The sequence below is a fragment of the Staurois parvus genome, unplaced genomic scaffold (assembly GCF_062004578.1).
Source record: "Staurois parvus isolate SC_StPar_1 unplaced genomic scaffold, SC_StPar_1.0 ptg002565l, whole genome shotgun sequence".
NCBI classification, from domain to species: domain Eukaryota; kingdom Metazoa; phylum Chordata; class Amphibia; order Anura; family Ranidae; genus Staurois; species Staurois parvus.
The window spans coordinates 55156-78420 of NW_028320361.1; the positions used below are offsets into that span (position 1 = coordinate 55156).

At 50.9% G+C, this 23265-nt stretch overlaps 1 protein-coding gene across 1 annotated transcript in view; it reads left to right on the forward strand.

Moving 5' to 3' along the window:
- Nucleotides 1-23265, forward strand: part of LOC149430642 (uncharacterized) — a 68814-nt gene that overhangs the window by 35601 nt on the left and 9948 nt on the right. The window contains exons 4-9 of the mRNA XM_089666158.1: nt 2772-2879; nt 5330-5797; nt 13056-13418; nt 16129-16437; nt 17619-17930; nt 21454-21753. Of these exons, the coding sequence (XP_089522284.1) occupies nt 2772-2879; nt 5330-5797; nt 13056-13418; nt 16129-16437; nt 17619-17930; nt 21454-21753 (1860 nt within the window). The remainder of the gene's footprint in view (nt 1-2771; nt 2880-5329; nt 5798-13055; nt 13419-16128; nt 16438-17618; nt 17931-21453; nt 21754-23265) is intronic.

Genomic DNA, 23265 nt, shown 5'->3' on the forward strand with positions numbered 1-23265 from the left:
CGTGTAAAGGGTCTCGGCCTCTGAAGATCCATGTCCAAAACCAAATGTCATCCTGAGCCCTCACTCGTGTAAAGGATCTCGGCCTCTGAAGATCCCTGTCCAAAACCAAATGTCATCCTGAGCCCTCACTCGTGTAAAGGATCTCGGCCTCTGAAGATCCATGTCCAAAACCAAATATCATCCTGAGCCCTCACTCGTGTAAAGGATCTCCGCCTCTGAAGATCCATGTCCGAAACCATATATCATCCTGAGCCCTCACTCATGTAAAGGATCTCGGCCTATGAAGATCCATGTCCAAAACCAAATGTCATCCGTAGCCCTCACTCGTGTAAAGGGTCTCGGCCTCTGAAGATCCATGTCCAAAACCATATATCATCCTGAGCCCTCACTCATGTAAAGGATCTCGGCCTATGAAGATCCATGTCCAAAACCATATATCATCCTGAGCCCTCACTCGTGTAAAGGGTCTCGGCCTCTGAAGATCCATGTCCAAAACCATATATCATCCTGAGCCCTCACTCGTGTAAAGGATCTCGGCCTCTGAAGATCCATGTCCGAAACCAAATGTCATCCTGAGCCCTCACTCGTGTAAAGGGTCTCGGCCTCTGAAGATCCATGTCCAAAACCAAATGTCATCCTGAGCCCTTACTCGTGTAAAGGATCTCGGCTTCTGAAGATCCCTGTCCAAAACCAAATGTCATCCTGATCCCTCACTCGTGTAAAGGGTCTCGGCCTCTGAAGATCCATGTCCAAAGCCAAATGTCATCCTGAGCCCTCACTCGTGTAAAGGATCTCGGCTTCTGAAGATCCATGTCCAAAACCAAATGTCATCCTGATCCCTCACTCGTGTAAAGGGTCTCGGCCTCTGAAGATCCATGTCCAAAACCAAATGTCATCCTGAGCCCTCACTCGTGTAAAGGATCTCGGCCTCTGAAGATCCCTGTCCAAAACCAAATGTCATCCTGAGCCCTCACTCGTGTAAAGGATCTCGGCCTCTGAAGATCCATGTCCAAAACCAAATATCATCCTGAGCCCTCACTCGTGTAAAGGATCTCCGCCTCTGAAGATCCATGTCCGAAACCATATATCATCCTGAGCCCTCACTCATGTAAAGGATCTCGGCCTATGAAGATCCATGTCCAAAACCAAATGTCATCCGTAGCCCTCACTCGTGTAAAGGGTCTCGGCCTCTGAAGATCCATGTCCAAAACCATATATCATCCTGAGCCCTCACTCATGTAAAGGATCTCGGCCTATGAAGATCCATGTCCAAAACCATATATCATCCTGAGCCCTCACTCGTGTAAAGGATCTCGGCCTCTGAAGATCCATGTCCAAAACCAAATGTCATCCTGAGCCCTCACTCGTGTAAAGGGTCTCGGCCTCTGAAGATCCCTGTCCAAAACCATATATCATCCTGAGCCCTCACTCGTGTAAAGGGTCTCGGCCTCTGAAGATCCATGTCCAAAACCAAATGTCATCCTGAGCCCTTACTCGTGTAAAGGATCTCGGCTTCTGAAGATCCCTGTCCAAAACCAAATGTCATCCTGAGCCCTCACTCGTGTAAAGGGTCTCGGCCTCTGAAGATCCATGTCCAAAGCCAAATGTCATCCTGAGCCCTCACTCGTGTAAAGGATCTCGGCTTCTGAAGATCCATGTCCAAAACCAAATGTCATCCTGATCCCTCACTCGTGTAAAGGGTCTCGGCCTCTGAAGATCCATGTCCAAAACCAAATGTCATCCTGAGCCCTCACTCGTGTAAAGGATCTCGGCCTCTGAAGATCCCTGTCCAAAACCAAATGTCATCCTGAGCCCTCACTCGTGTAAAGGATCCCGGCCTCTGAAGATCCATGTCCAAAACCAAATGTCATCCTGAGCCCTCACTCGTGTAAAGGATCTCGGCCTCTGAAGATCCATGTCCGAAACCATATATCATCCTGATCCCTCACTCGTGTAAAGGATCTCGGCCTCTGAAGATCCATGTCCAAATCCAAATATCATCCTGAGCCCTCACTCATGTAAAGGATTTCGGCCTCTGAAGATCCATGTTCAAAACCAAATACCATCCTGAGATGGTGTCTGTTCCAGGAAGAAGAGAACTGGAGTAAATACAGACATTGTATCACACTGACTGTCACATTTTAGTTATTTGCTGATTTTGGTTCACGTTCCTTTAGGCCGCACTGCTAACTATTTACAGAGACACCACATCACATCCATCACAGCTCAGCAGGTGAGATCCTGGCAGTACGGCACTCCATGGAGGTCCACCTGTAGGAGGACGTGGTAATAGTACCACACCTTTAATATCATCCTGACATACGTTTTGTTGCTGTGTGGGTTCTGTACCTAAGTCAGCCACACGTGGATCAAAATTCAGCTGTTTCAGCAGGAAGTGACCAAAGGAGGTTGTACAGAAGTTGATTTACCGACTGACTTCTGTACATCCACCCTGTTGGGTTTTCCTCGCTCAATCAGAGCTGGAGGCTATAGGAGGCGCTGCTGATCAATGTATCAATGCAAGTCTCCCTGCCATCAGAATACAATAGCTCACTTGGGAGGACTCCCCCCCCCCCCCCCCCCCCCCCATCCACCTCGAATGTCCAGTGGGTGGAATGAAATTGACTCATGTATGGGTTCTCCTTCTCCATATTAGGCTCCAGGTTCTCCAGTGTGTGTAAAACGAACTGTCTGTGTTGCCCTAAAAACAAACCAAAGTTCTCCTTTGTGGATTCTACATCCAGATTGTGATTTGTCCTTTCTCCTTACAGAGAGAGGAGATAACTCCGGAGCCATTATCACCGCTGTGGTCCTGACAATCCTGTGTACATTATTTCTGGGTTGTTTGGTTTTCCTCTGCTTCAGATTTGTAAAGAAAGGTAAGGAGTCAACAGTTATTCTGGAGGATTCATGTATATTCCAATCTTTTTATTGAAAAGAACAAATGTACGAAAGGATGAGAAGTATAAAGCTCCCAGGTTATCATTCATAACATACATTGCACTGACGGCACTCGGGGACAATACGAAGATGAACATTGTATATATACTGTATGTGGGGACCAGATGTCCCTCTGACATGTGGAGGCTTCCTGTCAATGAAGGACCTCCCTAGGGTCCATAGTGACCACACAGTCACATTCAATGTATTCTGCTTATAGAGCGCCAACAGTACAGCTACAAGACCATCAAAACAAGAGGATTGAGGGTCCTGCTCATAAAAACCAAAAAGGAATTGAAAAAAAGATTTAGTTCTGCTTATCAAACAATAAAATGTCTTTTCATCACACAACCGTTCGGCTACAATCACACGGGTGATTTGGTGGTTTAGGCCGGTGCAGATTGTAGCGGCAGGAATCTTCTCATTCCTACTGAGGTTGTGAGCGGCTAGGTGCGGCCGCCGGCCCCATTCACTGTAATGACAGATATTTGTGGCTCTCCGCAGGGCTGGTGGTTAGAATCGGATGATTCCTAACACTACAATCACAGCAGCCTGAATCATGGAGGTGACAGGAGCTGAAAAACACAAGCCGATGTACTGAGGACAAATTGTATTTACCAATCTTGATGAAAAACACTTGTATCAGGTTTTCATGCCCATTAAATATACAGATAGGAACTCTACGTGTTCTGGGTAATGGGTGGCATAGTCCATTATCACCAAGGCGTGTTGATGCTCTCTAGTGGATTTCAACAAAGGATCGACCATCCATGGGGATTCTCTGGAAAGGGACCTCAGTGACGGGGAGGGAGACCAAAGGGATATTGAAATGTGGTATTGGTGCAGATTTCTGATACATCAGACAGGAATTAACAGTACACATCCACTTCTTTGGTGACCTCAGGCCAATAGAACCTCAGTACTATAATCTCCCGGGTCTTTTTAACTCCCAAATGCCCCCCAAGAATGTGTCCATTTGTCAATTCTAGTACTAGAGTTTGGTAAGGTTTGGGCATCACCAGTGCTAAAAGGTTTCCTCCGCCCTCCGTGACACCCAGTATAATGGGTCCCTCTCCATGGTGAAGTATGGGAGGACAACCCTTCCATCTGGGTTACCCAATTCCCTGTCTACTTTTCCCACGTTCTCCCATGCCCATAGCAGTGTGGAGTCCTTCAGTTTTTCAGTGTATAAATTCTCTTGGTACGTCCAATTCAGCAAAGACAAGAGATTTCCTCTTCTGGGGATGTAGGCCCCTCCTATGCCCCGGTGATTCCCCTTCTAACGCTTACAAGGTAAACCCAGGAGAATCCCCACAACCATCAGAGGATTCCTAGGAGTACCTTCATTCTCCTAAAGTATAACTAAAGGCACATTTTTATTTTAGTTTTGGATGGAGTGGAGGTAAATTAGACCCCCTGTTGGTTTTCATTGCTGTGCCCCCGGTAGGGAGACTCATCCTCTCTATTTGTTCTGTTTACCATTATCATTGGAAGTGAATGGAAATCCCAAATTTTGGGTCATCTCCAGAAAATTATTATAAATAGGTGAAATCTTCAACTGGGGACACTAGTTCTGGTGACCTGGGGGGTCCCCATGGAATTCCTGTAATTTTTAGGGATTTCCTCTCACTTCTTATTTGGCTATGGGACAGGAAGTGAAGGGAAATCTCCCCAATGGGGCACAGATGGCAAAAAAAGAAACTGACCGGGGTTCTAACCCTCCCTTACTCTGTCCAAAATTAAAAAAAGGTTTTCCTATAGTTCTACTTTAAGAAGCACTTGGGAATCAGGCAATCCCAGAGTTCTCAGAATTATGGGAAATCCCTTCCCACAAAGGCGTCTTGGGGTAGTTGGGAAACCAGCCCCAAATGATGACACCCAGGGAGGTCCCAAAGGACACCGTTGTCACAGGATACTCTCTAGCAATCCCATGTACACAAATTATCAGCATGTTCCCAGGGATTGCAGGAAAGTAATTCACTCAATTCCCCCATCAACACAATGTTGACATGGGAATCCCTCCTTCGAGCCATTGTGTTCTCCCAACGAGGAGGGGGTGTGGGGGTGCGGTGGTGCAGGGGAAGCTGTCCCTGCCAGGAGAAGACAGTGATTATTGCTAGTGGCTATAACAGGCGCTAGCGATACACGCATGTAAAATCCGGCAGACTGGTTGTACCCAAGTTGATCAATTCATCAAGTTGAGTACATTCAGTCTGCCCATACTTGGTTCGAATCTCGGCCGGTTCCTGCCGAGATTCCAATTGTCTATGGCCAGCTTAGACCCTCTCATCTATATTTGCTATTAGAGAAGAGATGAATCTGATCTCCGGATAACACAAATACATCGCATAGTAAATGTAATAATCCATTTGATGATTTCCTCTTCCAGATCCTCCCACTCTCTCTGAGATCACCGGAAACAATGAGCTGATTGACATGAACAGGACGACTCTGACTTGTCAGATTATGGACTTCAAACCCAACGACATAGAAATCTTTGTGTGTATTAGAAGATCTGAGGAGGAGGAGATGAAGACCATCTACACCTGGAAGTCTGGAGGTCACCCCGCTCCGGTCAGGATAAGCAGAGATGATGGTGGAGGGGATGAAGATGTTATAGATATGGAGGAGGGGAGACAACTGATGAACGGCTCTGCAAGACACGAGGACAGACCTCTACAGCTGGAGATGATTCCTATTATCAGTAGGAAGAAGCTTGGATCATGCAACTGTCAGTGTTCTCTCCATATAACTCCCAGCCATGACCTGCATAATGGAGCGGAATTATCTGTCCATGTAAAACACCCGGCACTGACATCTCCGACCTCGGTACGCAGGACACTCAACGTCATCGGAGGTGAGACTCTTCTCTTCTACATGAAGTTTCGAGCATCACTTGCAGGTTTTTTTCTGACCTCCTAGGGGGCAGTAGTGGGCAGTATTGGGGTGGGAAGTTTCTTTTTATCATGGGGCCATTTCTAGCTTGTTGGGGACCCTCCCAATAAGAACGACCCCCCTTCTTCCTAGTACTACATAGAAGAGGGAAGCATGGGAAGCACCAGGTGAGCTGGAACAAGTATCTACTATAGATGAGGACCTTTGTTGTGTCTCTGACTTTCCCAATGTGCATACTTGGGTATACAGCTCCTGGAACCTGTCTATGGCATAATATACACAGGGCCTTGACATCTGCCTGACTCTGTACTACAACCCATCCAACCTTTACCATTCTACATAATAGGGGCTCATGCACATGGTCGTGTTCTCTTGTACAGTGTACTCCCAGTAGCCTGTTGTGGTGTCCAGGGGCTCCTGGTGTTGTGTACTGTCATCCATAGACATGGAAGGTTGCAGGTGGATGTACACAACGAACTGGAGCATGAACATGGCACAGGTCTACAAACACAGAGAGCGTATGTTGTGCCCACACTCCAATTTATCAACGTAGCAGAGCTATGAAGAGCCACCTACAATGGTCCAATCATTCCACACAGAAGAAGCCTATTGTAAGACTTCCGAGAGTGGGATCTTCCGGTACAATCCTGCATAAGGTTCCAGGTTTGTCCACCTCCACAAATGTTCCATACAAGTTCTCCATACAATATAAGGAGCCCATGGCTTATCTTCATCTCCAACCTTGATACCAAAATAACCTAGACATGCTTCCTTCACCAACTCCGAAATGGGCTTCCTACTCACTTTTTAGGGTGTACTCCCCACAAATATAGTAAAATATATCGGGATGATTCAGGCAGCACCGTCGTGGAGTAGCCAAAACCTCACCAGTGCAACATCCACACACCTCTACCACCATAACTAGAAGATAGTTCACAATGTTCACTTTACAATCCAATGTTTCTGCTGTAAAATGACAGTTGGATGTCTGTAACACTCTCACTATACAGTATCTGGTGACTGCTACACAAAACACAAACCAGGTAACAGGAGAGCAAGCTGATCAGCGAGATCTCCAAAAACTGACTAAAAATTATAAAATTGAACCATATCTAAGAAGCTAGAGCTGTTTCCATCTAGCCAATGCAATTTTCTGAATCAGCGCCCAAGTGACCCCAAGAACAGGTCTAACAAGCAAGGCACCGAGATAAAAGATGTTTTTTTTTGTTGGGCTGTATCCATCCTGTTATCCAATCAAATGTTAGAATTGAAGGATGTTGGGACATACAGTGCAGGAAATGCGTATTCGCTCCCCTGCTGATGTTGAATGTTCTCCCCTCACACAGAAACGATCGGTCTAACAATGGAATGTTCGCCCCTCACACAGAAATGATCGGTCTAACAATGGAATGTTCGCCCCTCACACAGAAATGATCGGTCTAACAATGGAATGTTCGCCCCTCACACAGAAATGATCGGTCTAACAATGGAATGTTCGGTGTAACACTGAGAGACAGAATACAACAACAAATTCAGCAGAAATGCGTCTAACAAATGATGACGGATCTGCATGTTCATGAGGGAAAGAAGGATTTGATCCCCTTCACAAAACATGACTTAGTACTTGGTGGCCAATCCCTTGTTGGCAATCACAAAGGTCAGACGTTTCCTGGAGTTGGCCCCCAGGTTCGCACACATCTCAGGAGGGATTTTGACCCACTCCTCTTGGCAGATCCTCTCCAAGTCATTAAGGTTTGGTGGCTGACGTTTGGCAACTCGAACGTTCAGCTCCCTCCACAGATTTTCAATCGGATGAAGGTCTGGAGACTGGCTAGGCCACTCCAGGACCTTAATGTGCTTCTTCTTGAGCCGCTCCTTTGTTGCCTTGGCCGTGTGTTTTGGGTCATTGTCATGCTGGAACACCCATCCACGACCCATTTTCAATGCCCTGGCTGAGGGAAGAAGGTTCTCACCCAAGATTTGAGGGTACATTGCCCCCTCCATCGTCCCTTTGATGCGGTGCAATTGTCCTGTCCCCTTAGCAGAAAACCCCCCCCAAAGCAGAATGTTTCCACCACCATGTTTCACAGTTGAGATGGTGTTCTTGGGGTCATAGGCAGCATTCCTCCTTCTCCAAAAACAGCAAGTTGAGTTGATGCCAAAGAGCTGGATTTTGGTCTCCTCTGACCACAACACTTCCCACCAGTCCTCCTCGGCATCATTCAGATGTTCAGTGGCAGACTTCAGACGGCCTGGACATGGGCTTTCTTGAGCAGAGGGACCGTGCGGGCACTGCAGGATTTCAGTCCTTGTCGGCGTAGTGTGTTACCAATTGTTTTCTTGGTGACTGTGGTCCCAGCTGCCTGGAGATCATTGACAAGATCCTCACGTGTAGTTCTGGGATGATTCCTCACTGTTCTCATGATCATTGACACTCCACGAGGTGAGATCTTGCATGGTGCACCAGACCTAGGGAGACTGACACTTGTTTTGTGTTTCTTCCATTTGTGAATGATTGCACCAACTGTTGTCACCTTCTCACCAAGCTGCTTGGCCATAGTTTGGTAGCCCAGTCCAGCCTTGTGTAGGTCTACCATCTTGTCCCTGACATCCTTGGACAGCTCTTTGGTCTTTGCCATGGTGGAGAGTTTGGAATCTGATGGTTTGATGGCTCCTGTGGACAGGTGTCTTTTATACAGGTAACACAATGAGATGAGCAGCACTCCCTTTAAGAGACTGCTTCTAATCTCAGCTTGTTACGTGTATGAGAGACACCTGGGAGCCAGAAATCCTGCTGAATGATAGGGGATCCAATCCTTCTTTCCCTCATGAACATGCAGATCCGTCATCATTTGTTAGACGCATTTCTGCTGAATTTGTTGTTGTATTCTGTCTCTTAGTGTTACACCGAACATTCCATTGTTAGACCGATCGTTTCTATGTGAGGGGCGAACATTCCATTGTTAGACCGATCATTTATGTGTGAGGGGCGAACATTCCATTGTTAGACCGATCATTTCTGTGTGAGGGGCGAACATTCAGCATCAGCAGGGGAGCAAATACACATTTCCTTCACTGTAGGTGGCTAACAGGGACACTGACTTGCGGGTGACCCGGCTGTTGTTGGAAGGGCCAAGCTGCACAGTGGTTTCTCCACAGGGTACTGACAACAAAAAGGCTGCTGGTAGGGGCTGGTGTTACTTTCCTCCATGTTGTCCCACTGATCTCATTGGGCACCAGAGTTGTAGCTCACATGAAAGGGTCCCCCTGTTGGAGTGGGTTCTTCTGGGTTACGCTAGAACAGGGTCTGGCTCCTATACATGGAGGACCTTTACTTTTAGGTGCATCCAGACTTTGCAACAAGGTTGAGGCCGCCGTGGGAAAAATTCAGCCTTAAGGTGGACCTCCGACATCAGAGGTGGGTGAAGCACCGTGTACACTCGCACAACCGTTTCCTAGTAACTCTCGGGTCCCTGTGCTCATGTATCTATTCCCAAGTAGCTTGCAATTAGGCGGGCCGTGCCGAACACTGACCACGGCCACCAATCCTGTCGCTACATGGAACCCTGCCATGCACATAGTATGGGTTCCAATGTGCACTTTACTTTAACTCTTGACCTTCCATACCTCTGTATAAGATGAGGGCTTCTGCATAGCATTTCCACCCCGGCTGCTGTGAGGAATGGAATGTGGCTTAGGGAGTGCCAACAACATATCTCTCGGGGCTAAAGGCCAATCCACGGACAGTACACGCTGTAGACAGGCTGCTCACTAACTTGTACTCTCCCTTGTTAACAGCAACCGCATGACCGTATAACCAGCATGAAGGTGACTTTAGTGAGTTACTCTTCATACCCCATGTGCTAACAACCCAAGCAGTAGACAGATGCCTGGTACTTGCATTGCACCCTTTTTAAGGACTTCAGACCAGGCAGATTACATGATTTCATAGGCTTTACTTCAGATAAAGTGCAGAACAGTCCAAAGCTCATTACCATATTCATGACTCCTAGTTCCCTATACCTAACCAGGCTAAGTGCTGCCCTGGCATACCTGCAGAGAAATCTGTGTCAGGGCCTGGAACTGAACCCAGGACCTCTGCTGTGTCTGTCAGTAACTCTTCTTGCTGAGCCACCTGGGCAGCTCCCCAGATAATTTCTTGAATTTCCTGCCTTGAACCTTGCTTGTCTTGAACCTTAAAGTCTTTGCTGCTCCCATTACCTTCCTAAATCAAGCCACGCCTCTTCACTTCCTGTTTGCCAGATTATTGCGCTCTCTCCAGCCAATATCTCGCTTTTGTCTCTCCTGCTGCCATCCATATCTTTGCTTCCATTCGTTACCGACCTTTGTTCCTCGACTACGCTGCTGCTTAATCCCAACCTGCAACCGTTCATTACGGACCTTTGGCCTGTTTACTGACTATGCTTCTGCTTGATCCCTACCTGCTATATCTGTTACTGGACCCCGACTTGCTCACCTCCTGGTGGGGAGATCCTGAGAACCGCGCCCTGGTACTAGCATGCCACCAAACCCATCCCCACCATCAGGAGCTCTGGTGAATACTTACACCCCACACCTCGGGTCAGCCCACTTCATCCACCAGGTGACCTGCTTGCAGGGCCATGAATAAGGGGGTACCAGCAGATCTCCTGTAGGGGCCCAGGCTAGCAGGGGGGCCCAGGCAGCTGAGTGAATCAGATGTGGGCAGGGAGATCAGCATGGTGGGGGGCAATTACTGGAACCAATCCCCTATATGGCTCTCTCTGCAGCAGCTGGAAGCCGGCTTCTCCTCCTCTCCCATCCGCTTTCAGCTGCTGCAGAGAGAGCCAAACGGGATGTATTCCAGTAATTGCCCCCACATTCCCGCCACATCCATCCCCCTCCCTGTGCATGATGCAATTCCCCCTGTGTGCCCCTCCCCCACAGTGCTGCCGACTTCCCTCCTCTTCCCACCGGCAGCTTCAAGCGCACAGTAAGATCCTTCAGGATGGAGTGTGGGGGAGGCGTCCAGTAAATATGTCACCTTTACCAGCCCCTTCCTTTCCTGAATGAATACAATGAGTGATCGGTAACAATCACCCACTGTGTTCATTCATAACTGAAGCATAGTAAAACATTTTTTGGGGGGGGAGAGGGACCCTCTCAGGTTGGCTATATGGGGCCCCTTGGTTTCTAACAGCCCTGCCTGCTTGTATATCTATCCTGCTAGTTAGTGGAAGTCCCGCTACTTCTACAGCAACTGGTCTTGGAGCCCGACCATGACAATTACAAGTCGGTCAAGTGTTGGTCCATGTATGGCTCCAGCAGCTGGAATCTTCAGGGATACATCTCCCCCAGCATTGGCTCCTACATCTTCAGGGCCCAGCCTCCTGTAGCAGGATCCCCTTTGCTCCTGGGACACATCGCTGGTCTCTGTTAACATATGGCTTCTCAGAGGACACTCAGAAGGGCTATATTGGAGCTCCGGGCTCCGGACCACGGTCCCCTTTTATAGCACATGCTCGGTGGGCCGGGCTCATCAACATCCCACCAAAACCAAGAACCGGGAAAGTAATCTAACCCATTCCCTCCCATCCGGGGCAGCACCTAAGTTCTAACCTGCTTGCACCCTGCTCGGTTCTGGCTGCTACATCAGTAATTGGACAAAACTGTATCCGTGTGTGGCCGGCTGGAGACGGGATTTCCCTCACAATGGAAAGAAATCCTCTGACTTCCCCCTGAGTCTATGGAACAGGAAGCCAACGGTAATCTCCCTTTACACACAGCAAAAACCGACAGCAGATATAACCCTTCCCTGTTCTATCCAAAATGGGAAAATACGTTTGGGCTTTAGAGTATGTCCAACCAGAACTTCTCTCAGTTATAGATGGATTGGGTAAGGCCGGAACCCCTGTAAAGCCAGAACCTCTGCAAGGCCGGAACCCCTGTAAGGCCGGAACCTCTGTAAGGCCAGAACCCCTGTAAGGCCAGAACCCTTGTAAGGCCAGAACCTCTGTGAGGTCAGAACCTCTGTGAGGTCAGAACCTCTGTAAGGTCAGAACCTCTGTAAAGGTCAGAACCCCTGTAAGGCCAGAACCCCTGTAAGGCCAGAACCCCTGTAAGGCCAGAACCCCTGTAAGGTCAGAACCCCTGTAAGGTCAGAACCCCTGTGAGGTCAGAACCCCTGTGAGGTCAGAACCTCTGTGAGGTCAGAACTTCTGTAAGGTCAGAACCTCTGTAAAGGTCAGAACCCCTGTAAGGTCAGAACTACTGTAAGGCCAGAACCCCTGTGAGGCCAGAACCCCTGTGAGGCCAGAACCCCTGTGAGGTCAGAACTTCTGTAAGGTCAGAACCTCTGTAAAGGTCAGAACCCCTGTAAGGTCATAATCTCTGTAAGGTCAGAACCCCTGTAAGGTCATAATCTCTGTAAGGTGAGAACCCCTGTAAGGTGAGAACCCCTGTAAGGTCAGAACCCCTGTAAGGTGAGAACCCCTGTAAGGTCAGAACCCCTGTAAGGTGAGAACCCCTGTAAGGTCAGAACCCCTGTAAGATTTTCCTGCTCTCCTCTCCAACAGAAATAAAAGTGCTCTTCTATAACAGTGCAGGGAATCCCAGGACGTGTCTGTGTCACTGTTCCAGGTTCTCCTTCACTTCCTCTCTGGAGGACGCATTGTCAGCAGAACAGGAAGTGATTATAAATCTCTGTGATGGAGCTCATGGTTTGGCCCAATCAGACATCTGCATTGCAGCAATGCTCAGTACATGTATTGCAGTGCCATTCATTTTGAAGGAAACGAATCTGCATTGCAGTACGGCACAACTCACAATAACGCATGGAGTTGGAGTATGTCGCTTTAGATTGATTTTTTTTTTGGCATGTTTTGGTTGCATTGGCAGTCCATCGTTTTAGTGGGTTTCCTTAGAGTAATGCATGTTAATCTGCAACAAAATGCACATTAATGCACCAAAATATGTAGACGGGCCCTTTGGGTTTGACATCCACCGTAAGGATGAAGGTCTGATTGGTGGGAGTGGGCAGTGGAGGTCGGTTTCCTTTACTCCACATTTGTGAAGATCTTGCTGTGTAAGTGTGATGGGTTCAGGGGGATGGTAAGGTGTAAATGTTGAATATAAATGAAAGTTCCCCGACCATCGGAGATCTCTCTACACCAGTACTCTGCCGCATTGCTGTAAATCTACTGAATACATTCTATATGACATTTCTACATTTCCTTACTTAGTCCCTCCCAAGTTGTTGTCCATCATGTGCCCAGAACGTGTCATCCATGAGGAGCAGCTGACACTGACCTGTCCAATCAATGGCTTCAAACCACGAGCTTTGTCCATCACCTGGCTGAAGAGGGACAAGGACAACCAAGACACCGATCTGGTGACATGGAATGCTGGGAGTGACACCACTCACACGGAGAGATATTCACACTTTCTAAAGGAACATGAACATGACGATAACTCCTACAGCTTTATCAGTGCTCTGACCATGAAACCAACGGTGACAGAAGATGACGGAGCGACGTATATCTGTAGAACCTTCCACCCTGCTACACATCACCAGGAGGAAAGGGAGCAGATCCTCAATGTGACCGGTGAGTAATGGAAAACTCATCATTGGACATAACAGTTCTATATTCTCTCAAAGTCTGTAGACTCTTTACAACTTGGTCTCAGGCAGCCATTTTGGCCAACCACATATGAGCAGATGTTTCATCAAGAACCACAAGGCCTGTGAGGGGTTAATAATGATGGAGGAGGAAAGGTAGAAGGAGATAAATGAAAGGGAAATGGTAGAAGGGGTATGGAGGAGGAGAGGAGGGAAAGAGTAGAGGATGAAGGACGAGGAGGGGGTAGAGGCAGCCAGGGGTAGAATAGAAAAATGGGGTGGAGAAGGAGAAGGAAGAAGAGGAAATAAAAGGGGGACGAGATTGAGGGGGGAGAAGGGTGACGGGGTTGAGGGGAGAAAAAGGTGACAAAGTTGAGGGGAGAGAAGGGGAAAGAGGTAGATGGGGGTGAAGGGGGAAGAGGCAGATGAGGGGAGAGGAAGGAAGAGGCAGATGGGAGGAGAAGGGGAAGAGGTTGATGGGGATGATAGATGGGGGGAGAGGTTGATGGGGCTGATAGATGGGGGGGAGAGGTTGATTGGGCTGAAGGTGGTAGAGGTTGATGGGGGTGAAGGGGAAAGAGTAGATAGCGGCGAAGAAGGAAGAGGTAGATGGGGGTGAAGGGAGAAGAGCTTGATGGGGAGGGAGAAGGGGGAAAAGGTTGAGGAAAGGGGGAAGAAGTTGATGGGGCTGAAGAGGGAAGCGGTAGATGGGGGTGAAGGGAGAGGAGGTAGATGGGGGTGAAGGGAGAAGAGGTTGATGGGGGTGAAGGGAGAAGAGGTTGATGGGGGTGAAGAGGGATGAGGCTGATGGGGGGAGAAGGAAGAAGAGGTTGAGGGGAGATAAGGGGGAAGCAGTAGATGGGGTGAAGGGGGAAGTGGTTGAGGGGAGAGACGGGGAAAGAGGTAGATGGGGGGAGAAGGGAGAAGAGGCTGATGGGGGAGAAGGGGGAAGAGGCATATGGGGGGAGAATAAGGAAGAGGCAGATGGGGGGAGAGGTAGAAGGGAGTGAAGAGGGAGAGGCAGATGGGGGAGAAGGGTGAAGAGGTGGATGGGGGTGAAGGGGAAGAGGTTGAAGGGGGAGAAGGGAGAAAAGGTTGAAGGGGGAAGCTGTTGGGGGGGGAGGGGGAAGAGGTTGATGGGGGTGAAGGGGGAATAGATAGAAGGGGTAAGCTGTTGATGGGGGTGAAGGGGGATGAGGTTGATGGGGGTGAAGGGGGAGGAGGTTGATGGGGGTGAAAGGGGAGGAGGTTGATTGGGGGAAAAGGGGGAAGCGGTTGATGGGGGTGAAGGGGGAATTGGTTGATGGGGGTGAAGGGGGAGGAGGTTGATGGGGGTGAAAGGGGAGGAGGTTGATGGGGGTGAAGGGGGAAGAGATAGAAGGGGGAAGCGGTTGATGGGGGTGAAGGGGGAAGAGGTTGATGGTGGTGAAAGGAGAGGAGGTTGATTGGAGGTGAAGGGGGAAGAGATAGAAGGGGGAAGCGGTTGACGGGGGTAAAGGGGGAGGAGGTTGATGGTGGTGAAAGGGGAGGAGGTTGATTGGGGGAAAAGGGGGAAGAGGTTGATGGGGCTGAAGGGGGAATTGGTTGATGGGGGTGAAGGGGGAGGAGGTTGATGGGGGTGAAGGGGGAGGAGATAGAAGGGGGAAGTGGTTGATGGGGGAGGTTGATGGTGAAGGGGGAAGAGGTAGAAGGAGGAGGAGGTTGATGGGGGTGAAGGGGGAGAAGGTTGATGGGGGTGAAGGGGGAGAAGGTTGATGGGGGTGAAGGGGGAGAAGGTTGATGGGGGTGAAGGGGGAGGAGGTTGATGGGGGTGAAAGAGGATGCGGTTGATGGTGGTGAAGAGGGAGGAGGTTGATGGGGGTGAAGGGGGAGGAGGTTGATGTGGGTGAAGGGGGAGGAGGTTGATGGGGGAGAAGGGGTAGGAGGTTGATGGGGGTGAAGGGGGAAGCGGTTTATGGGGGTGAAGGGGTAGGAGGTTGATGGGGGTGAAGGGGGAAGCGGTTTATGGGGGTGAAGAGGGAAGAGGTTGATGGGGGTGAAGGGGGAAGAGGTTGATGGGGGTGAAGGGGGAAGAGGTTGATGGGGGTGAAGGGGTAGGAGGTTGATGGGGGTGAAGGGGGAAGAGGTTGATGGGGGTGAAGGGGGAGGAGGTTGATGGGGGTGAAGAGGGAAGAGGTTGATGGGGGTGAAGGGGGAGGAGGTTGATGGGGGTGAAGGGGGAAGAGGTTGATGGGGGTGAAGGGGGAAGCGGTTGATGGGGGTGAAGGGGGAAGAGGTTGATGGGGGTGAAGGGGGAAGCGGTTGATGGGGGTGAAGGGGGAAGAGGTTGATGGGGGTGAAGGGGGAAGCAGTTGATGGGGGTGAAGAGGGAAGAGGTTGATGGGGGTGAAGGGGGAGGAGGTTGATGGGGGTGAAGGGGGAAGCGGTTGATGGGGGTGAAGGGGGAAGCGGTTGATGGGGGTGAAAGGGGAAGAGGTTGATGGGGGTGAAGGGGGAAGCGGTTGATGGGGGTGAAAGGGGAAGAGGTTGATGGGGGTGAAGGGGGAGGAGGTTGATGGGGGTGAAGGGGGAAGCGGTTGATGGGGGTGAAGGGGGAAGAGGTTGATGGGGGTGAAGGGGGAAGCGGTTGATGGGGGTGAAGGGGGAAGAAGCAGAGGCTCTCATTCTCATACATCTCACTGTCTTCTTTCTTTCAGCGGTTCCCTCCCTGGACTCCATAGTGAAGGGTCAGGACAATGTCTGTGTCGGTGAGAAGTTGGATCTGCGCTGTAAGATTCATTCCTTTTACCCGCCGAACATACAAGTCACATGGTACACGGAAGATGACGTCATGTTACCATCATACACCACTGACCCCCTCCCAGGCAATGACGGACTCTATCATACCTCCAGCACTTGCAGTTACACGGTAACAGTGAAGGATCTAGGGAAGGATTTCCGATGTCGGGTTCAGCATGTCAGCCTATCGAGACCGACACACGTGACCTGGACCCTGAGAGAGATATGTGAGTGCTGGGAATATCGCTGGGCCCCATGTTATATGATAAGATGTTCAGTGTCTGTGATACTCATAAGAACCAATCAGATTCAAGTCTTTTATTACTTAAACAAACAATAAAGCTGAAGTCTGATTGGTTGATGTTTTCCTTGGGTCGGGTATGATGGGGGATACGTGTCATTGCTACATCTCACACCTTCATCCTCATTCATATCGGTTGTACCATGGCCACTATGGCTGCTGGATTCCCCATGGGGCTGCTGCTGGATTCCCCATGGGGCTGCTGGATTCCCCATGGGGCTGCTGGATTCCCCATGGGGCTGCTGGATTCCCCATGGGGCTGCTGGATTCCCCATGGGGCTGCTGGATTCCCCATGTCTGTTGGGTTCAGTTGAGTATATTCCTGTGTGAGAACCATCTGATGTAAACTGTCACTGCCTGACTCAGGAGCCGAGCATGGGCAGCTTCCATCTACGGTTTCTCATGCAGATCTTTGGGTGAATGTTGGCAGCCCTAGCGGTGTAGTCACTGACCTGAGCTGAGTGCGGGGGATCAGGATCTCATGTTCCTTCGAGGCATGATATTGTGACAAGTCCATTTATAATCTTCCTCATCTCTATATTCAGCGGGTGAACCCCAATAATCTCACCCTACCAGCTGTACCCCCAAGAGGACATACAGACCGTCACCCCTCCTTTATATGAAGCAAAGAGATATGGGGGGACATAGAACACCCCGCTTCTTGTATGTACTGACCCTGTACAATGAGCTATATATATATAACATGTATGTATTGTATGATATCACCCACAGGGGTATACACTATATACACCAACCCGGTACAATGATGTATATAACATGTATGTATTGTATGATATCACCCACAGGGGTATACACTATATACACCAACCCGGTACAATGATGTATATAACATGTATGTATTGTATGATATCACCCACAGGGGTATACACTATATACACCAACCCGGTACAATGATGTATATAACATGTATGTATTGTATGATATCACCCACAGGGGTATACACTATATACACCAACCCGGTACAATGATGTATATAACATGTATGTATTGTATGATATCACCCACAAATGTCACACTGTGTAGATGGTGATATAGATGTCAGTGAAAGGAATACTTTGTATAACACGGCTGTCCTCTATATTGCAGTATCTCCGCCCACTCTGGGGGACATCCAGTGTGTCCCTGCACAGCCCCAGCCTGGACAGCCGGTGACCTTTTCCTGTATGATCAGTGACATGTATCCCGGGGAACCTGGCATTCAGTGGACATGGAGTGCAAAGGAATTGTCTGAGCCGGACTGGACAGAGAACGTCCAGCAAAACCCGGAATCCAAGATGTTCTTCGGAACCACAGAGCTGACACTCATTCCGGACACTAAACATCATCTCTCTGAAATCAGTCTGGACGTCAGACATCACACAAAACGTTTTACAAAGAAGACATTAATCAATTTTAAAGGTATGGTCCCTCCCTCCGGCCTCTATCCACCCCGCCTCAACCTCCGTCCACCCCGCCTCAACCTCCGTCCACCCCGCCTCAACCTCCGTCCACCCCGCCTCAACCTCCGTCCACCCCGCCTCAATCTCCGTCCACCCCACCTCAACCTCCGTCCACCCCACCTCAACCTCCGTCCACCCTACCTCAACCTCCGTCCACTCCACCTCAACCTCCGTCCACCCCACCTCAACCTCCGTCCACTCCACCTCAACCTCCGTCCACCCCACCTCAACCTCCGTCCACCCCACCTCAACCTCCGTCCACCCCACCTCAACCTCCGTCCACCCTACCTCAACCTCCGTCCACTCCACCTCAACCTCCGTCCACCCCACCTCAACCTCCGTCCACCCCACCTCAACCTCCGTCCACTCCACCTCAACCTCCGTCCACCCCACCTCAACCTCCGTCCACTCCACCTCAACCTCCGTCCACCCCACCTCAACCTCCGTCCACCCCACCTCAACCTCCGTCCACTCCACCTCAACCTCCGTCCACCCCACCTCAACCTCCGTCCACTCCACCTCAACCTCCGTCCACCCCACCTCAACCTCCGTCCACCCCATCTCAACCTCCGTCCACCCCACCTCAACCTCCGTCCACCCCACCTCAACCTCTGTCCACCCCACCTCAACCTCTCCCCACCCCCCTTCCCATCTATCATCCCCACCTCAACCTCCGCCCACTCCACCGCAACCTCCGTCCACCCCACCTCAACCTCTGTCCACCCCACCTCAACATCTATCCACCCCACCTCTATCCACCCCACCTCAACCTCTATCCACCCCACCTCTATCCACCCCACCTCAACCTCTATCCACCCCACCTCAACCTCTATCCACCCTACCTCAACCTCCATCCACTCCACCTCAACCTCTTTCCACCCCACCTCAACCTCTATCCACCCCACCTCAACCTCTTCCCACCCCACCTTAAACTCCGCCCACCCCATCTCACCTTAAACTCCGTCCTCCTCACCTCAACCTCTATCCACCCCACCTCAACCTCTATCCACCCCACCTCAACCTCTATCCACCCCACCTCAACCTCTTATCTACCCCACCTCAACCTCCGCCCACCCCACCTCAACCTCCTCCCACCCCACCTCAACCTCCTCCCACCCCACCTCAACCTCCGCCCACTCCACCTCAACCTCTATCCACCCTACCTCAACCTCCGCCAACTCCACCTCAACCTCCGTCCACCCCGCCTCAAGCTGAGTCCACCCCATCTCAACCTTCTTCCACCCCGCCTCAAGCTGCATCCACCCCGTCTCAAGCTGCGTCCACCCCACCTCAACCCCTATCCACCCCACCTCTGCAGAGAGCTCACTGCCTCCACACCTTCCTCCTCTGTCTGCAGAGAGCTCACTGCCTCCATTTCTTCCTCCTGTGTCTGCAGAGAGACCACTGTCTCCACCTCTTCCTCCTCTGTCTGCAGAGAGACCACTGCCTCCACCTCTTCCTCCTCTGTCTGCAGAGAGACCACTGCCTCCACCTCTTCCTTCTCTGTCTACAGAGAGACAACTGCCTCCACCTCTTTTGTCTCTGTCTGCAGAGAGATCACTGCCTCCACCTCTTCTGTCTCTGTCTGCAGAGAGACCACTGTCTCCACCTCTTCCTCCTCTGTCTGCAGAGAGACCACTGCCTCCACCTCTTCCTTCTCTGTCTGTAGAGAGACCACTGCCTCCACCTCTTCCTTCTCTGTCTGCAGAGAGACCACTGCCTCCACCTCTTCCTCCTCTGTCTGCAGAGAGCTCACTGCCTCCACCTCTTCCTCCTCTGTCTGCAGAGAGACCACTGCCTCCACCTCTTCCTCCTCTGTCTGCAGAGAGACCACTGCCTCCACCTCTTCCTCCTCTGCCTGCAGAGAGACCACTGCCTCCACCTCTTCCTCCTCTGTCTGCAGAGAGCTCACTGCCTCCACCTCTTCCATCTCTGTCTGCAGAGAGCTCACTGCCTCCACCTCTTCCGTCTCTGTCTGCAGAGAGATCACTGCCTCCACCTCTTCCTCCTCTGCCTGCAGAGAGACCACTGCCTCCACCTCTTCCTCCTCTGTCTGCAGAGAGACCACTGCCTCCACCTCTTCCTCCTCTGTCTGCAGAGAGACCACTGCCTCCACCTCTTCCTCCTCTGTCTGCAGAGAGACCACTGCCTCCACCTCTTCCTCCTCTGTCTGCAGAGAGACCACTGCCTCCACCTCTTCCTCCTCTGTCTGCAGAGAGACCACTGCCTCCACCTCTTCCTTCTCTGTCTGCAGAGAGACCACTGCCTCCACCTCTTCCTTCTCTGTCTGCAGAGAGACCACTGCCTCCACCTCTTCCTTCTCTGTCTGCAGAGAGACCACTGCCTCCACCTCTTCCTCCTCTGTCTGCAGAGAGCTCACTGCCTCCACCTCTTTTTCCTCTGTCTGCAGAGAGACCACTGCCTCCACCTCTTCCGTCTCTGTCTGCAGAGAGCTCACTGCCTCCACCTCTTCCGTCTCTGTCTGCAGAGAGATCACTGCCTCCACCTCTTCCTCCTCTGCCTGCAGAGAGACCACTGCCTCCACCTCTTCCTCCTCTGTCTGCAGAGAGACCACTGCCTCCACCTCTTCCTCCTCTGTCTGCAGAGAGACCACTGCCTCCACCTCTTCCTCCTCTGTCTGCAGAGAGACCACTGCCTCCACCTCTTCCTCCTCTGTCTGCAGAGAGACCACTGCCTCCACCTCTTCCTCCTCTGTCTGCAGAGAGACCACTGCCTCCACCTCTTCCTTCTCTGTCTGCAGAGAGACCACTGCCTCCACCTCTTCCTTCTCTGTCTGCAGAGAGACCACTGCCTCCACCTCTTCCTTCTCTGTCTGCAGAGAGACCACTGCCTCCACCTCTTCCTCCTCTGTCTGCAGAGAGCTCACTGCCTCCACCTCTTTTTCCTCTGTCTGCAGAGAGACCACTGCCTCCACCTCTTCCGTCTCTGTCTGCAGAGAGCTCACTGCCTCCACCTCTTCCGTCTCTGTCTGCAGAGAGCTCACTGCCTCCACCTCTTTTTCCTCTGTCTGCAGAGAGACCACTGCCTCCACCTCTTCCGTCTCTGTCTGCAGAGAGCTCACTGCCTCCACCTCTTCCGTCTCTGTCTGCAGAGAGACCACTGCCTCCACCTCTTCTGTCTCTGTCTGCAGAGAGACCACTGCCTCCACCTCTTCCTCCTCTCTCTGCAGAGAGACCACTGCCTCCATCTCTTCCTCCTCTCTCTGCAGAGAGCTCGCTGCCTCCACCTCTTCCTCCTCTCTCTGCAGAGAGACCACTGCCTCCACCTCTTCCTCCTCTCTCTGCAGAGAGACCACTGCCTCCATCTCTTCCTCCTCTCTCTGCAGAGAGCTCACTGCCTCCACCTCTTCCTCCTCTGTCTGCAGGGAGATCACAGAGCCAGACCTGATATGTGTGATATTGTTGGCTGTGATATCTGTAAAGGTCAGTTATTATGGAATGTATTATATTCTGCCTCCACAGGTCTCTATGTGCTCAGTGAGATCTCCAGTGACCCCCGTATACCGGATTATGGACGTCCTGTGACCATGCGCTGTGATGTGGCTGGCTGTGATCCCGGACACACCCCTGAGGTCACCTGGTCAGAGAGAGGAAGAGAACTGGGGAAACACCAGCAGAGAGTGACCCGAGGCAGCGGGGACGTTCTGTCCTGTTCTCTGACGATCACACCTACAGCTCAGGATTATGGGAAGGTCTATACCTGCAGTGTGACACAAAGGGGCATGCAGCCTATCACAAAAGACAGTGTCTTGAGCCTTCCAGGTGCGTTTCCTATATTCTCCAATTGAATAATAACAGGATTAGTAATAAAACACACAGACATTGCTGGGAAATATACACGATACATACAAAGTTCTCCCTGAGAGTGAGCCCATGATGGCGCAGACCCCATTCTTCCGGGGTCAGAGGTCCAACCTGCAGATATTTGATGTACGCAGCATAGTATTATCTAAGTCATGTATTGCAGAGGGTGCCACATGTACAGTATATGTCACAAGGCATCACGGTGATGTAGACCCTTCAGGTGGATACCCCACAGGGGAAGGTAGGTGTACCTGAGAGGTGTAGGCCAATAGCGGGTTCTTGGAGGAATGGAACACAGCGTAGAGGAGATAGTAGCTGGATCTATGTCATGTGAAGCTGCTAGCGGATGGTCCTGCATGAGAACAGGTGATGCTAGATCCCCAAGGCTAGGTGTCTTAAGAGTCAGTTGATGTCCACCAAAGATACTCTCTCAAGGGTGTGGGCTCAGAATTGACGCCAGCACCCACAGAACACTTCGCTGTGATCCATTCCACAATTTGGTCCAAAGTGGGAATCTCTAGTTTAAGCCACTTATTGGTGGGTCCAGCGACATACACAAGTGATCACCCCCAGCCATCAGAGTATTTGAACTTTCAGTTTCTCATAGTCTTTGGTCTCCTCTAGGACCAGGTCCAAAGACGTTTTCTGGAGTTCCCTGGAAAGGAAATGGAAAAGCAGTCCAACTCACTGCTTTTCGGACCAGGCCGTGCGTTGGCTGTCCATTCCAAAGTGGTTAGATAGGACTCCAGTGACATCGTTTTCTGCAAGTATTGGCTTTCTCTTATTACACCAGGATGACCTTGGGTGCCGACAGAGGCCTCCAGACCTTGGGTGCCGACAGAGGCCTCCAGACCTTGGGTGCCGACAGAGGCCTCCAGACCTTGGGTGCCGACAGAGGCCTCCAGACCTTGGGTGCCGACAGAGGCCTCCAGACCTTGGGTGCCGACAGAGGCCTCCAGACCTTGGGTGCCGACAGAGGCCTCCAGACCTTGGGTGCCGACAGAGGCCTCCAGACCTTGGGCCAATCTATTGTACCACCTGATGAAGAGTCTGTCAGTCCCTCTCTGCTGCCTAAGCCAAAGCAGTCACCTGAACCTCCATCAGTCTAACCATTTCCCGCTGAGTTATATTAGCCCATTGCTGCTGACCAGCCACCTTTAGTGAGATCCACTTGTTCCAAATCACATCATTCAGCTTCAAGCGTAGAGCTCGCAGAGAGGCAGTCCAGACGTCAAAAGTACATTTAAGGGCCTCTTGGCCACTTTTATTTCTCCGGAGAACAAAACCTGCAAGAAAGTCCCTCCCAGAGGTCATTAGAAACAGAAGATATCGCCAACAAGTGCTTTAGCCTTCCGACTCTCCATTGGACTGTTCAGCGTCCACTCTGCGTGTTCCTAACAGGCTGAATGAGAAAACCGATTCATCCATCCACACAAACAAGGTGGATGGAGGAATCCCTCCTCCTGGGAC